At 33.0% G+C, this 17231-nt stretch overlaps 2 protein-coding genes across 13 annotated transcripts in view; one reads left to right on the forward strand and one right to left on the reverse strand.

Moving 5' to 3' along the window:
- LOC130668588 (serine/threonine-protein kinase mig-15) overlaps positions 1–10556 on the reverse strand; it is a 38312-nt gene extending 27756 nt beyond the window's left edge. For 3 of the 12 annotated variants that reach the window (XM_057470940.1, XM_057470943.1, XM_057470941.1), the window contains exons 1-7: positions 9175–10556; positions 8165–8230; positions 2592–2648; positions 1373–1417; positions 1001–1283; positions 471–682; positions 151–379 (exon numbers count right to left, since the gene is read on the reverse strand). In XM_057470940.1, the coding sequence (XP_057326923.1) occupies positions 151–379; positions 471–682; positions 1001–1283; positions 1373–1417; positions 2592–2648; positions 8165–8230; positions 9175–9240 (958 nt within the window). In that variant the 5' untranslated portion in view covers positions 9241–10556. The remainder of the gene's footprint in view (positions 1–150; positions 380–470; positions 683–1000; positions 1284–1372; positions 1418–2591; positions 2649–8164; positions 8231–9174) is intronic. The other 9 variants (XM_057470945.1, XM_057470938.1, XM_057470937.1 and 6 more) reach the window with 4 other exon arrangements.
- Positions 10557–11995: 1439 nt separating this feature from the next.
- Positions 11996–16288, forward strand: LOC130668058 (protein kintoun). The gene is made up of 3 exons (XM_057470057.1): positions 11996–12595; positions 12912–14587; positions 15472–16288. Exons 1-3 carry the CDS (start codon positions 12065–12067, stop codon positions 15821–15823), a joined length of 2559 nt encoding a protein of 852 aa, XP_057326040.1. The 5' UTR covers positions 11996–12064; the 3' UTR covers positions 15824–16288.
- Positions 16289–17231: the final 943 nt, after the last annotated feature.

Genomic DNA, 17231 nt, shown 5'->3' on the forward strand with positions numbered 1-17231 from the left:
TGATGATGGACAAGAGCTAGTGATTGTTTGATAAATCAGCAAGTAAATATTACTCAATAGCTATCAAGTTCGCTGATAGATGGATGGAGACGGGACTTGGATGGGATGGTTGGTTTATGATAAATAGATAAACCGATAAAGCTATCTTACCTTTCTCTTGTTTACGTTTCTTACAGCGATCGATGTGGTCTTTCAGCTGTATCCTTACTTGACGCTCCGTCGGCTGGTCCCGGATGAATGGATGCTTTAGTAGCTGCTCTGTATACGGCCTTTGATGATAATCCTTTACTAGGACCGTTTCAATAAAACCGTGAAATTTCTTGGCCCATTTTTTAGATTTTAATCTCGGTGGCATATTACGTGGAATTAAAAATAGAGCCTGTAATAATTTGATAATGTAAGTATCGCTACATAGACGTGTACCATTGTCTGTAATTTAATTAAAACTACCTGAAGAGTACAATACTTACTCTCATGGGATGTAAATCACAGAGAGGAGGCTGTGACTCGGCCATTTCGAGTGCCGTGATACCGAGAGACCAAAGGTCACTTCTATTGTCGTAAGTTGCGTCTGGATTTTCATCACAAGCGATAACTTCGGGTGCCATCCAATACGGCGTACCAATAAATGTATTTCTTCTACCGATTGTACGATCTAACTGTGCACTTACACCGAAATCAACTGTAAATTAAATTAAGTTAATTATTAATTCATTGAATAATTAATTAATAAAAATAATAATACACTGTAAAAAATCTCCTCGGGGTGAAATTTACTTAGGGGAGTTTATTTTAAAGTGAAAACTCAGAATCAGAGTGAATGCAGATTTGAATAAAATCCAAATCACTCCGATAAAAGAACAAACTTCTTATTCACTCCACATGCGGAGTGATTTTTTGTAAAAACTCCGAAACTCCGAGCGATAGAGTGAATTCGGATTGAAATAAAATCCGTAATCACTCCCGATTTTTTATAGAGTACGAATAAAAATAATCATACCTAGTTTAACTTCAGCATTATCTGTTAATAAGACATTCTGTCCTTTAATATCCCTATGAATGACTTTATTACTGTGGAGGTAGCTGAGTCCTCTCAAAATCTCTCGCGAGATATAAGCGATCCACTCCTCCTTTAAACTTTGGCCTTTTGTTGATTTAACTAAATCAGTAACCGAGCCAGCACCGCAGTACTCCATGACCAGCCACAGCTGGTCATCTTTGCCCGGTGGTGATTTTTTAACAAAAGCTCCATAATATGTCGCAATATTTCTGTGATTTGAATACTAAAAAAAAAACATAGACATTCATTAGATTAATCAATCGAACGCTTACTAATATGATAAATCATTATATGAATTTTTTCGTAGCTCACCTTTTTGAGGACATTGATTTCCAGTTTTATTTCTTCTTCTTCGTCCTGCAATTAAGTTAAAAAATTTAATTATTTTTTTTTACAAGCATCAGATGCATTAATTACAGACCGGGATTTATAAATAATATATACTTTTTATTAAAAACTAATAATTATTTCAAGACAATTTGAGCCTTTTTTAGAGGAATTTAAAATAGAAAAGCAAAGAAAAAATGTATATGTATGTTGGTGTACTTGTAGTATTAAATATCACGAAACGATATTGCGTATCGACCGTTAAGTAGGTAAGTAGAGTCAAGATTAGCTCAGGCGTTATATCAAATAAAAATGAAACAAGAGTTTAGTTTTTCTCTCTAAATGATACAATTTTAAATCCGTTATTTATTTATCTATATGTCTAAGCACCCGATAATTTATTTTACATTAATCTCATTAAATGGATTAATAATAAATAGTTACTGTAATTCAAATAATTAATGGATTCAGTGTTCGATTTTGATTGCCATGATTAGTTTCGTTATTAGCAACTCTCCGATCAAGTGATTCGTAATAAAATTCGTCATCGTTCATTTAAAACGCATACCGGATACAAATAAATGCACACTCATGTTAATATTTTATTTGATGTGTAAGTAGGGTCATCGCTGTGTACAGATTCAACAGTATCGTAGTGTAGACGTTATTGCCGTTGCGATGTTTTATAATCATCGGGTTTTTTTATCTCACGCGATTAATTGGAAATCGAGACTGTCTGAGAAAAGAGAAAAAAAATAAGGGGGGGAGGGGGAGGGAAGAATGGAGTCATAAAAGCAAGTTAAGCGACTTCTGTTAAGATATTCGGTAATCAGCAGCAAACTCACGGGATTCTCGGAAATTTTTATCGCGAGTATGAGTAATCAGATATACTGGGTCATTACAGTAAATTATTGTTTCTCTACTATCAATGTATACAATTGCATTTAACTTTATTTTTTTTTTATCTTAGTATTTTAGTTTGAGTAAATTTTTTTTATAAAATAAAGATTAACTAAGTAATTAAGTGTTTGTAATCATGTTAGTGGAAAAATTTAAATGATTTAATTTTTTAAAACGCGATAATTATCGGTATTTTTATGGGGTTTTAATAATGGTAATTAAGAAGGTGAAGAGATAGAGAGATAAAAATGGAATAAAGTTCATTGACTGGATATTATTATATTGGTTAGACAAAGGTCCTCACCTCCGTGACGTCCATAACTTTAATGGCCGCCAGCTGGCCCGTTTTGGTGTGTCGGCCCTGTAAAATAAAATTAAAATAATTATTAAATATAGAAATTTTATTAATTGTCATTTTTTTATTGGAGCAGATTTAAAATTTATTTTAGTTAATTAATTTTTAACGATAAATAAAATTTATTTTTTTTGGTAGAAATTTTTTCTATTAAAATAAATTATCTGGTAATAATAAAATAGATTTGAATAATAAATATGATGCCCAATAATATGTAATAAAAATTACAAATTCCTTAGTAATTTTATTGCTGTCAATTTAGATTTAATGTCTGAAAAAAAAAATTAATAGCAATAATAAATATAAAAAAAAATGATTGATAATATTTTTATTAAGCAAAATATATATATATATATATATATATACGATTGATAAAACGCAGGTACAGTGTATTATATACACCCAATCTAACGGTGTCTACGTGATGTAAAACAGAAATGCATGAGTAGTTGAAAGGAGTCGAATAATAACAAGTATGCATGTATGAATATATATGTGTATATGATAGTAAACACATCCAAAATATATGACCAAAGCGTATAATAGCAGACGTGATATCGGTTTTCATTCATCGTAAACTCTTCAGTACCATCATGATGTCAGACGCGCCTGTATGTCAACGGTTTCGAGTTTAAATGTACGTAGCCTGTCATATATGTATATAATATACCAGTCTATCACTGCTTTAAAACGAAACCTTCTTCGTATATATTTATTACATACATCTATGTGCAAATAAACTCTATACTCATATATAATTTTATATACGAAGGCAAATAAGCGTAACAAGAGGAAATGAGGATACATTTTTAGGTCTTCGATTTCCGTTGTGTCCTTTTTACTTTTTTTATATTTACTATTAATAATATATTTTTGATATTATTAATCGTTCGTTAAACTATATGTTTATAATATATGATAAAAGTATGTTAATTAAAACGATTTATATGTACATATGGAATTTTGTGCAATGATATGCCGACAATATCATACCGATGCATCTAAATGCCGTGTGTCATAAATGAAATCGTGTAAAAGTTTGCGCAAGCGCAAAGTATCATATATATATATGTAAAGTATTTTATATACATATATATTTGCTATCACTGTCGTTGTCGCGGTAACATATAACGTTGAATCGTCGTCTTCGTTGCCGTCAAACACTACACAGTGTCATCGGCCCCAAGCTACACAATACTCACATACACACATCCATGCACACATGACACACACGTGTGACGGTGTAAACTGTCTAGGGGGGCTCCAATCTCCCTACGTTCTCTCTTTTTCTCTCCATTGGTCTTGCTCTATCATACGTATTCTATTTTCTTGGTTCTCTCTTTATATTATTCCTCTTGTCGTCTACTCGTCCTTCCTCCCGGTTTTCCTCACTGATAAACCCGAGTACTGCGGTAAAACTCAAGTCCATCACTTACACATCACATCATCAAATAAAATACATAATGTGTAATGTGTCTCAACTCGTTTTATTTTAAAAACTAAACATTTCAGGCTCAAGTGTATATTCACCAACTATCCACGTTGTTAATTTTTTTTATCCTGCAGTTTCAAGTGTAGAGATGTAAAAGAGAAGTTGAATACAGGAAAAATGATAAATTAATTTTTTTTTATTAACAAGTTTCAAAAAAAAAAAAAAAAAAAAAAAAAAAAGAAATTAAATAAAATCATTTAATTGAAGCATACAAATTTTTTGTAGAATTTTTTATTTTAATAATTTTTTTTTGATGATAAATTAAAAAATTGCAGTAGATTAAAATATCTAATACTCAAGAATATATTAAAATATGAATATTTAAATTTTAATCTTCTTGATAGTAAAATGAATAAATTAATAATACATAGTACTATAATTTAACCACGAAAAAAAATATATTCTTCATTCTTTTCTTTATTAATCAACTCCTTGACTCAACTTCAAACTTCTCGAGTAAAAAAAAAATAAGACAAAAAAAAAAAAGAGCTCTACTTTAAATCGGAAGTCTTGTACAGCGAAAGCTACGAGAAATTCTCTCATGCCTCTCTACTTCCCCCTGAGAACAATCATTAGTTTCAATAGACCGGATAGAGGTTGTCAGGTCGTTGACTTATATTTTGGCACCGCTACTTTTGTTTTACTTAAAATTTTCCCAAACGCCTTGTAAACCACCTCCGCTATTTCTTCCTCTTCTTATTATCATTATTCATCTTCTCAACACACTAAATAAAACCCATGCCAATGATATGTTCGCCGAGTAAATCGTTTGCTAACTAATAGAATTATGCCCACGCTTTATTTTTTTGAATTTATCATAGCTTATTATTCTTTAATTTAATAAGATACTCCTTGAGTCATAAACACATATATCGTCTGAGACATTATTTTTGTTATTTTAATGTGCAACGTGAAACTCCTTGTGTATTTTTGCTATATTTCAAAGAAGCCCTAAGAATAATGGCTTTACAATGCACAATATACACTTGACTACTGTCTTTAAGTCTTTACTTTTATATATACATATATATATTTATATATTATTGAGTCGTCCCCACGCATTACAAGGACGAGAAGCACAAGGTAGAATTTTTTCAAGGTGAATCATCATACCTCACATACATATTATTCCTTATACAATAAATTTATACATATATAAATTTTTTTTTTTATTTTATATACTTTTTAATACGACACAATACACGTGAGAAAGACTAGGTTTTTTTTTAATCCTCAGATGAGACTTACATTATTAGTCATCATCGACCGAATGATCGCCCCCGTAATTTTTCAACCGATCGATCAAAGTCTTTTTTATTTAAAATATCTAGCCGTTGATTATTATAAATTATCCAGAACATTCGTTTAGTTATAAATATATATACGGTTGACATTGATGGGAATTTTAAAAAACTAACTATTATTGACGACGGTTTATAAATATAAATTTATATATATATTTATGTATGTAAATGTAGATGGATAAAAAAAATGATTTTAATTAAATAGACGGTGGCAGAGGTCGGGGTGAGGAAAATTTTCTCTTGTATTTCTCATCATACTGCGGGCAGCATAATATGTGATGTGGATATGCACACATGATACGATGCATGCGAGTTATTTTGCCCCTCGCAAATATACGGAAATAGAACGCGACGACCACGGGCACTGCGAACTTGACGTCGTAAGAGTACAAGTGGAGAAAAAGAGAGGATGAAGAATAAAGAAAAGTAAGGAAAGGAAAAATAAAGAGGAGAAGAAAGAGAGTGAGTGGGCTGCGGTCCACAATATGAAAAGTATCAATGGCAAGCTCTACTCTACTCGCAATGACACTCAAAACTAAAATATACCTTTGAACAAAATTTTTTTATATTTTTTTAGGTCGATCGATTATTTTATGCTTTACTTTGTTGCCTTTTAAAAATTCTTTGTGTGTATAAAGTATTTTTTTTTTTATACCTGTCGTTTTTGATATTCTTTTCTACATTTAATTTTGGATGAACATGCTGAGGAAAATTATGAAGAGGAAACTGTAGAACAAGAGGTAATAACTGTCTCCAACGAAACATAAGTTTCGCGGTAGAATGAGAATGAAGAGTGTAGAATTTAGAGTACAGTAGTGCAGTTTAAAGTTGAGGAAGACAAGATTTCAAGTAGTAATATAATAAGTAGTCGGTGTAATGGTGTTTGGTTGCGTAGTGTTGGATAGTAAGTTTCGCGGTTCAGCTGCCAGTGCTGGTGGTACGCTAGTACGGATGGCTAAGTCTGTCATGAGAGCAAGTAAAGACATAAGAGAGCCAACGAAAAGACTACGACGATGACGACGACGACGATATGCGTGCGTGCGAGAGCAGTAGCTACTTTTATATAAATTTTTCTCTTTCTTTCTCTCAGTCTGTTCTCTCCGCGTCTCTGTGGTACTAAACTCGCGTGGGAGTTATACCGCATGCCAGAGTTTTTCTCTTCGACTTGGCAATACGATATTTTATATTTTTTTTTATTAAACTGCTCGATCAAACGAAATCTTGGTTACACAAAAAATTATCTCTAGAATCTGGATTTAAAAAAGTCTATTTTGTCTCCTAACTCCGTATTAATAAATAAGAAGTTAATGGAAAAAAAAAAAAAAAAATTCAACTGTTGAACGATTTATTTGTCGAGAGTAGATAAAGTGATTAAAATGAATGTCGAAAGATAAAAAAATGATAAGCAAAAAAATTTAATACCACTGAACTACTGTTGCGACATCCATGAATGACACACAGATCATACGGTGCATTTATTTTTTATGAATGACACATTCGCGTAAAAGCTTTATAGCCGAGCGGTAAATAGAGAGCAATTTTTATTCTTTATACATCAAACGACCCGGTACAAATGCTTCTAAAGAGAACATATATATGATAAAAATAAAAAAAAATCTCTGCTCAACCTGCATATTGTATCGACCGGCGAATCGCCTACGTAAAAAAAAAAAAATAAATAAATAAATAACAATAATGATAATAATAAGCAACTCGTCAGACACGTTTTCGAGTAGTAAGCAACTTTCGTGGAACTTTTTAACACGCGTACGCACAAACGCTCCAAAATATCGCGGTATGACAAACCGGAAGTACCACTATAACAATTTAATACTTTTAATACAGTTATACAATTAAAAGAAACTAATAAATAGATGATACTGAAGTTAGCCGGTGTCTAATAATTTTTTAATTTTTTTTCAAAGCAATAAATTATTTTTAAAAATATTTTTAAAAATTGCACTTATAGTTTTTTCAATTTTCTACAAGTGCATATTTTTAGTTTATTTTTTTTTTGTAACTTATTCGTTAAAAAAAATCCGAAAATTGTTGATTGCTAACTGCAGGATCATCTAAATAGGTAACGATACTGGTTAGCTGACGTCTAATAATTTGGAATTTTTTTCAAAGCAATAAATTATAACGAAAAATATTTGAAAAAATTGCGCCTACAGTTTTTGGAATTTTCTACATGTGTATATTTTTAGTTTATTTTTTTTGTTACTCATTCGTTAAAAAAAAAATCCGAAAATTGTTGATTGTCTACTAACTGATGATCGTGAAGTTAGAAGACAGTTAAAAATTTTTGGATTCTTTTTTAATACCTCAATTAAAAAAAAAAATATGTACATGTAGAAAATTAAAAAAACTATCAGTGCAATTTTTTAAAAATAATTTACCGTTTTAAAAAAAAATTTAAAAATTATTAGACGTCGGTTATTTCAGTCTCATACTAACTGCAGGATCACCTAAATAGTTAACGATACTGGTTAGCCGACGTCTAATAATTTGGAATTTTTTTTCCAAGCAATAATTTATAACAAAGAATATTTTAAAAATTGCACTTATAGTTTTTTCAATTTTCTACATGTGCATATTTTTATATTTTTTTTTTTGTAATTCATTCGTTAAAAAAAATCCTAAAATTTTTGATTGTCTGCTAACTGCATCACATAAATAAGTTACAAAAAAAATGAATTAATAAAAAAAAAATTGGACATTCTCACCTTGTAAACTTGACCGTAAGTTCCATTGCCAACGACCTCGATGAGCTCGAAGATCCCAGCTGGATCCTGTGGACAAATTTTATTTTTAATATTTATATATTGTTAACATTAACATACATAATGAATGCACGCAGCCATATATATATATATATATATATATATATATATATATTTATTATGTTAAATGCATGTTCATGGTATCCCAGCAAGTCAGAGGCATATTTCATAGACATATTGATGACGCATTACCAAAGAATGACTGTGTCTCTTAACACTTGCCTTGCCTGGCTGCTTGATTCTACTACTACATTATTCTGATTAACTCAACCGACAATTCTCGTGAATAACCGGACTTTGTATCTAATCTAGAATAGGATATACACTCTAACATACTCCATATCTACATTTATAAATATATATTTATATAATAATAATAATAAAATAATAATAATGCGGGTAGAGGAGAAATCATCCGTGTCAATGACGATTCCAGATGACAATGATCGCAAGTACCATCAACTTCTTTAACTCCAATCATCACCATTGCTCCAGATTCTTATTTAACTCTGTACTGATGAAATTCAACATTCCTAAGACGTTTTCACGTATCTAGTATCTAGTACATACGAAACCCACCATTACCATTTACAAATATAATTAATAAATGAAACTAAATAAGAAATTAGCGTAGCCGTAACATAAACAAAAAATAAAAATAAAAAAACCGGACTATCACAACAATTAAAAAACTTTCCCCTCCGAAGCAGATAACTGCGTAAATAATTACTCACAACTCCGATAAAGTAATTAAAAATAAAAACTAATAATTAAATACTGAAGGAAAAAAAACAAAAATGTAGTGACAGAAAATGTCTGTGCAAGTCTACGGTGTGGAAAAATCTAAATAGATGAGGAACTTTAAATATTAAAATTGTTTAATTGCCGAGTCGATTTAAAGAGTAAAATGAGCCAGGATAATCTGTAATGTCATGTAAATAAATATAATGTACCTTGAGTGCATTCAAGTCGATGTCGTCGAGCGAGCAGTTAACGCTCGGTGCCAAATTATGCGCCATCTTGATACACGACTCGTGTTCTCTTACTCTCTCTGTTGTGTTAAATCCTCAGTGTACTTCTTCTCTCTCCCACTCTCTCTTTTTCTACCACTAGATTAATATCTACCGAAAAATCTCTACCACACAACTATACACCCGCACTGCACGGTAAAAAAATCACTACTCAAGTAATAATTATTGTAATAACACAAGACCGTCTTGTAAGTAGAACCCGTGATGAGGGTTACTATTAAACATTAATAAAACACGTTTGTAATATTAAACATACATATACATACATATATATGTATATAATATAAGACACGCCCGACACACCCGCAAAAGGGCCCAAGAGTATTTATATTTTAGAATAATTATTTTCGACTCCTTTTTCTTTAGTTTCAGTATAAAATGTGACGGGCAATACCGCGCACGGGCCTCGTCCCCGCCTCTACAACACTGGCTGTCTGTCCGTTCTCTATATTCTTCACCAGCAGCAGCCTCTCTCAATCTCCCCGTTGTTTCTATCTCGTAGGATATCACACACTCAACTGAGACATGTACACACGAGCCTCGATACAATAAAAAATATTTTTAAACAATAAATTAAAAACACTAAAAGTAAACTCCGTTTACTTGTTGTGTGTGAGTGTGAGTGTGCGTGTCTATTTTTTAAAAAATCTCGCTAATGTTTTGGCGCACTTGGGTGTTTGATGACATCCGGGCTTGCAGATGACGGCGACGGTGCTACGGAGATGATGTTGGTCATTGGTGATACTGGATGCTGGGTGAACGCCGCACCAAGTCACACCCGGAGCAGCACATGGCGAATAATCGCATTAAAACCCCACACACTATCAGTTAAATGCACTAGCACCAGCAGCGGCAGAGTATCCGCAGGAATTGATAACGACATGTACGATGATAGACCCAGCCAGGAGGTAATTTAAAATGTCCTAGTGTCTATTCCTGCTCCCAGTGCTGACGTTCTGATCAACTGTGTGTGTACTGACTCGTACTCGTACTCGTGTGTTTCTCTTGATGTCTTGTCTCTCTCTACGGGTCTCTACAAACTTGAGAGGCCTTGAAAGTTTGCTTGGATAGTTTATATACTTGATACTTGGTTGGTTACTTGGTTGTTATATTACTTGTTAGTTGGGTTTTGGGCTTGATGGTATATGGTATGAATGTATGATGGTTGGTTCCCCCCCACGAGGACTAACTTAATCATGTAGACAGCGCCTCTGGCGTTTGTTTAATTATTTCAACTGTTGGTAATAAAGTTCAATTATTTGTTTTTTCACTTGGTTATTTTAGTTATTTGCTTGTTTAACTTTTGTTTATAAACAATGGGCTGTTTCTTTGCCATGACAGGCCGAAAGATTATTGTTTACACAATTGGAATTTTTTGACAGCTGAGGGGCGACATCTCACGGCGAGCTGGCGAATTGGAAGGAGAGTCAGTGTGTTTATGTGTGCACACGTGGATGTGTTTGTAAATTATTTAAAAGTGTAGCAGGAAAGTGGATAAAAAATTATGTGGTGCCATCTAGTAATTATTTTTGAATTACTTGACGGATTAGTCGGTTTTGTTACCGAGAGTTGCGCTTACTTTTCTTTATATTGAGAGCATGCGCAGGCAATTTCAAACTTCGCGCGCTTTGACCGTTTAAATGGTCGCTTTCTTTGGAGATTTTCTATGGATTTTTTTATAGATTTTCTATGAATTTTCAATGGATTTTTATTTTTTCGTGGGACATGTGAGCCCACACTAAACATAAAGATTTGAGAACAAGACCCTACTGCCGTGTTGGTTATAAACTTTCACTTGTTTGGCAGCGCAGCAGATATTGTAGACACCTAGTTTTTAAAATCTTTATCCACCATGAGTGAGAATGTAGCAGACATGAGAAATTTTATAAATTTTGAATAAATAAATAAATTAATTAAGAGGAGTCTGAACTTTTTTCTCTGTCACACTCAAGTCGACAAACGGGACTATCTCTGTTGCACTTGCGCAGTAAATGGAAACTTTGCCCACGTGTTTCTCTTAAAGAAATGAATATTTTTCAAAAATCAAAACGTAGACTGCTAGTTTATAGATTAATGCATGAGGTTTTGTTTGAGAGAAAATCTGGGACCAAAATTACTATAGACCCTCCTTGAAATGATGAAATTTAAAAAAACGCGCGTACTTATTTTTCATTGACCTAAATACGCATTTTTTAATTTTTATTCTTCTTACATTTTATTTATTTATTCAAAAATTTTTTAAATTCCCACTTGTCTGCTACACACACTCATTTATCCATTCCCCTTCTTAATGCGCACGCGCAGATTTTAAACATTGTCTTTATCTTTGACCACCGCACTACTACCGGCTATCATTGTATTGTAATTATTATTCTAATTAAAGTATATGTACTCACTTACTGCTGAAAATTTACTTTGTAACCATTTATTGTCAATAAGATTTTACAAAATGAGCGCGAATGTAGCTGACAGTTAGCAATGTTTTAAATTTCGTCATAAATAACGCACTTATTTTCACAAAATATAGTTGTGGTTTGAATATTTTTGAATTCCCAATTCAAAATAATTAAAAATAAACATTATTACCCATATAATAAAACATTTTATTTAGTCTGAGCTACAGTCTGAGAGTATTTTTGAATGCTTGATTTTTTTAATTCCCGCGCGTGCGCAGTCTGCGGCTAAACAGCTGAATCGATTAATCGTGAGCAACATATATCGATAGGTATCGATTATACATTTTATTTAAAGAGTAGTAACAGCAGTACTTGTGTGTTATTGAGTGTTATATTTTGTAAACAGTACCCGGAAAATGGACGCCTGTGACATACAAAAAGATAATTGGGACGAGTTAGAAGTGACGAGAGAAGAGTTTGATAAATTAAGTGAGTGTTTAAAGAAAGAGGATTTTCGTAAACTGTTTATCGAGTACGCCGAAGAAGTGTCAAAACCCGAAAACCGTAAATTATATCAAGAAGAAATTATAAAACTCGAACGTGAACGTGGCGTTGATGTTACGTTCGTAAATCCCGAGCCGGGTTACGTCATAAAGACTAGTTTAAATGGTGATAAAAAATGTTTTATAAATATAAGTAAGAACGAGTGTGTTGGCAAGCCGACAAGTCAGCCATCCTATGATGTTGACAATGGACACCGTGGATTGCAATGGTCTATTCCGCATACTCTTGCCCCGCCGCGGGATGACCTCGATAAAAAAAAATCACGTTGCACTGTCTTCGATGTTGTCTTTAATCCCGATACTCTATATTTGGCATCGAAAAACCCGAGGTTTAGAGACATTGTTAATAACACAGCCTTGGACAGCGTCGAAAATAATTTTAAGGTGAGTGACCTCGAGTCTTGTTTCCGAGATGATTTTGCTCACGAGTTTTAGAGCCGGCACTGATGGCGTTGCCAAGCCGCCATCGAATTTTCTAGAATTATTCTCTACTATATGTAGTTGCTGTCATTATTTTTTTTTATTATCTGTGACCGTGAAAATAATACTTGATATTTTTTTTATCAGTTTGTTTTTAATTTTATCAGTAATGAGCATGTAATTATTGATAACTTTGATCGATTTCAACTTGGATTTGAAATCCAAGAGTTTAACGCGATTATTTTTTTATAATTAAAAAATAAATTTTTTTTGTCATCAGGTTAAATTAGATCGAAAAAATATAAGATTTCCAAAGATTAATTTCAAAGGAGTAAGTCAGTCAAGTGTCATAAGAAGAGAATGCGAAAAATCATCAGAATCGGAGGAATCGAAAGATTTTGAACCAGAAATTTATCAAAAATTAATTTCGAGTTACGACGAAGCTCGGGAGAAATACAAAAAAAAATTATCAGCACAAGAAAAACCTTCACGTCCAACACCAGCCACAAAGTATTTAAATAACAAGACGTCAATTTCCGAGGATACTAAATACGCGACTCCAAAATATTTAATAAAACACCAGACGGATTTGGACCTTCAGGACTTTAGGAACGCGAAGGACTCGAAAATTTACGCGGCAACGCCTAAAAAATTGATTATCATAATTGATTTGCCGCTGCTACGTGGCGCAAATGATGCGACCTTAGACGTACAGGAACGGTTGCTGAGTGTAGTGAGCGAGAAACCAGCACAGTATCGACTAGAGCTTCCGCTGCCTTATCGCGTTGACCCAGATCATGGGAGCGCTAAGTTTGATACTAGTAAAAAAAAATTAACAGTAACACTGCCAGTTATTAGAGAGGTCGTTAAACTCACAGAGCTCACCAGAGACGACAGTGGAGTTGAGAGCGATAATTCTCCCGCTATTTCCGAGTCATCAAGCATCGATACTCATGAATCAAAGATTCATTTAGATGACTTTCAATCAATTATCAGCAATGTTGATAATATCAAGGCTTCCAATGGTTTGATAAGCGAAATCACATCAGTGGATTGTGATAAAATAAATTTAAATACCACTGATAACTCGATTACATCAACGAAAACCGTTAAATCTATTATCAATACCAATATTACGTATTCACTTCCGCATTTAAATTGTAATTTTTATGATAACACAATAGCACTAGTTATAGATGTCAAAAATGTCGACGCTGATTCAATTTGTTATCAATTTTTGAATGATAACACGGCAATAAATATCGTACTGGTATCAATCGGTGCGGGTTTCTTTCCTGTCCACTACGCGTTGTATTTAAAACTCGACAGTGGGTCATCGTTTAATGAGGAAAGTATCAATGTTGAGCCCTGGGATAACAACGTTATTGTCAGTATTACGATGAAGGATGCTGACAAAATGACACGTTACTTTGTAGGATTAAATCAAGAGTTTTTGGAGGCACGGGATGTGCCGCATAGAATATCTTTTACTAAAAAATATGAGGCTTTCTTGAGAACTAAGGATGAGGAGCAGCAAGCAAATGATAATAATCTCAGTGTTCAAGTGAATCGGAATGACGACAGTAAGCAGGTTGTTATTGATATTAAAAATAATAACAGCAATCAAGATCACATGGATTCGGATGATGAGTACTCGGAGACGAGGAGTGATGGAGAGAAGAGAGACTGCTTGCAGAAGTGCAGGTCCATTTCGGAGAGCAGCGGCGATGAGCTTCCAGACAGCAGAAGAAGTAATAAATCGAGGGGTATTTTGAAGTATAGACGGGATAATTTTTCTAGATCTGTTTCGGAGTCGAGTATTGATGATACAACTGGATTGGTATCGTCAATCGAATTTAATTATGACTCGGTACAAGAACATTACTCGGAGTCTGATTGTTGCAGTTTGAAAAAGACGGTCAGGTTTAATGATGTTGTATCACGACAATTATTCAGGTAATTTTTTTTTTTTTTATCAGAAATATTAAAATGAACACGAAAGCTGATTGCAAGTTTAAGACCATTCTCAGGCAGTGTCCCTCCCCCTTTTTTAAAATTTTCAATGACTCAACTGTCATAACTGTATTAAAATTTTAATTGAAAAAACGACAACGTCTCTGATAGCCATCATAACCGCAAGTTAACTTCAAGTTACGGCCGGAATCTAAAGTCAACTTAACAGCAAAAAGTTGGAGAGCAAAAAGTTGCGGTTAAGTTGACAGCAGATTGTCTATAACTTGAATTCAATTTTACTTAAAATGTAACTGTCAGATAATGACGTTAAGTTGATTCAAAGTTTCACTTCAAATTGACAGCAAGTTTTTCTGTCAAATTATATTCAGTTTACGGCCGGAGATTGACATCCTTGCACTCAAGTATTATCCAGCCAAGGCTGAAAATGTTTCACTGCAGAAACTTGCTGACGAAGGTGGCTACCAGGGGTAGAAGTAATTTCGCCGAGGTATAGATTTTTAAAAAAATTACTTACAATTGCTTTCGATTGGGAGTCAAAAGAAATTTGTTACATGAATTTCAGTAAAATCTTTACGTCAATTTTAAAATTCGAATTTTCAAATTTTGTGGATTAAAATTTATATAACAAATTTCGTTTGACTCCTAATTGATCACAACTGTAAGTAATTTTTTTTTCTATATCTCGGCGCAATTAGGACTGCGTTGCCCTTTTTTCGATTAAAGTTTCAATTTTATTTTAATTAATTAATAAAATTTGAATAGAATTATGACAATCGAGTCATTGAATATTTGGAAAAAGGAGGAGGGAGGGTTTATCTAAAAACGGCCTTAATATAATTGATATTAAAAATAAAATATAATTGTAGGTCTAATTCAAGTATCCTGGGACGGAGAAAAAAAAACCAACGGAAATTACGTAAGAAGAAGCAAGCACACGAGAGACGTATGAGCGAGAGTGAAAATTCCGAGACTGAAGATCGTGATAAATACAAAGTAAACGCAACTAACAAAAATAACAAAGACGAAAAAATTGTAGATAATAATGTAAAGTCAATTCTTAATCGGGATAAATTATCGAGTCATAAATTATCCGACCAGGAAAATAATTATAACAATAAGTGTGATAACAAAATGAAATCACAAGTCAGCGGTAATCGTGATCAAAATTTAAATCAAGCGGAATTTAAAAATGATTTAATTTTTGATCTTGATATGTAAGTCGAAAGAATTTATTTTTTTAAAATTAATTTTGCACTATCGTTATATTGTGTGATAATCAAATGCCCAAAAATCAGGTAGTTGATGATTTTTTTTTAAGACGTGATTTATCGTAGCCATTGCGGAACATTCCCAGTGATAAAATATTAACACATTTATTATAATTATACATTTTTTTTTTTCGAATTTTAGCACGTTCAATATTATCATTATCAATCATATTTATACAAACATATGTATATGCAAAACGTTTATAATATTTATAGTCTAGCATGTGACTACGCAAGTTTTATAGTCAGTTGTTAGAGAATATATCGTACTATTGATTAGTAATCATGGAATTTATAAATTTATTGTTTTTTTTTTCATACTAGTATAACAGTATATCAAGTAAATAGGACCGTATTTTTCAATTTTACAACGATTGTAATAAATTTCAATCTATAATAATAAAATCCATCGTTAAAAAATATTTTTATTGTGATTATTAATCATTAATAACTCCTTTCCTACCATTCCTTTGAAGCCAGAACTTTTTCTCAACTTTACTTAAACTCATCTATGGGAAAATTAGCATCTTAAATGATTACCTCTGGTTTGAAGATTTTTTGACCCCGGTAGCCACATTTTTTCTTCAAAGGCTTGCTGTTCAGTGTTTACGGACAATTTGACGTCAAGTTCGCTTTGTCTAATTTTGACTACAATATGAGGACAACACAAACCACAAGTTGGCGCAAATCAACGCCCGCTTTGAGAAGACAATTTTACAGAAAAAAAACAAAAGTAACTTTCAAATTGACGACAAGTTAGCGTCAACTATTTGTACTTCAAGCTTTTGCAATCAACATGACGTCAAAGTTGAGCCGCAGATTACCGTCAACTTGTCATCATCTTGGCTATCACAGGACATATGAGATACTCAGATTCTATGTTATCGAGGCTCCGTTCGGTAGGTATCTTTTTCATCAGCGTCTGTATATACTCAGATAACAACAGTTTCTCCGCAACTATCCAACTATTGGCTACAACTTTTTCTGTCAAATTGGCGACAATCTGCAGCCACAATATGAAGGCAACAACAGCGAAAGTTCGTCAAGATTTTGGCAACTTTTTACTCGCCCACCTATGGCATTCAACTCGACGACAAGTTGCCGTCAACTATTGCGCTCACCAACGAGTTGCCGGAATGTTGGCTTCAAGTTTACGTCAAGTTGCGAACGAAATGGCTATCTGGGTATGAACTCACTTTTTCCATCGGTAGTTTGTCAAAAAAGTGTTTTCTACCCTAATAGTCAAGTTGGCAGCAAATTGGTGACAATCTCCTGCCACAACCTGTCGCCAAGTTGGCCGCAAAAATTGGCATTTCCATAAGTTGATGGCAATTTTCTCAAAGAGTTGATGACAACTT

This window comes from Microplitis mediator, chromosome 5 (genome assembly GCF_029852145.1).
Source record: "Microplitis mediator isolate UGA2020A chromosome 5, iyMicMedi2.1, whole genome shotgun sequence".
Lineage (NCBI taxonomy): Eukaryota > Metazoa > Arthropoda > Insecta > Hymenoptera > Braconidae > Microplitis > Microplitis mediator.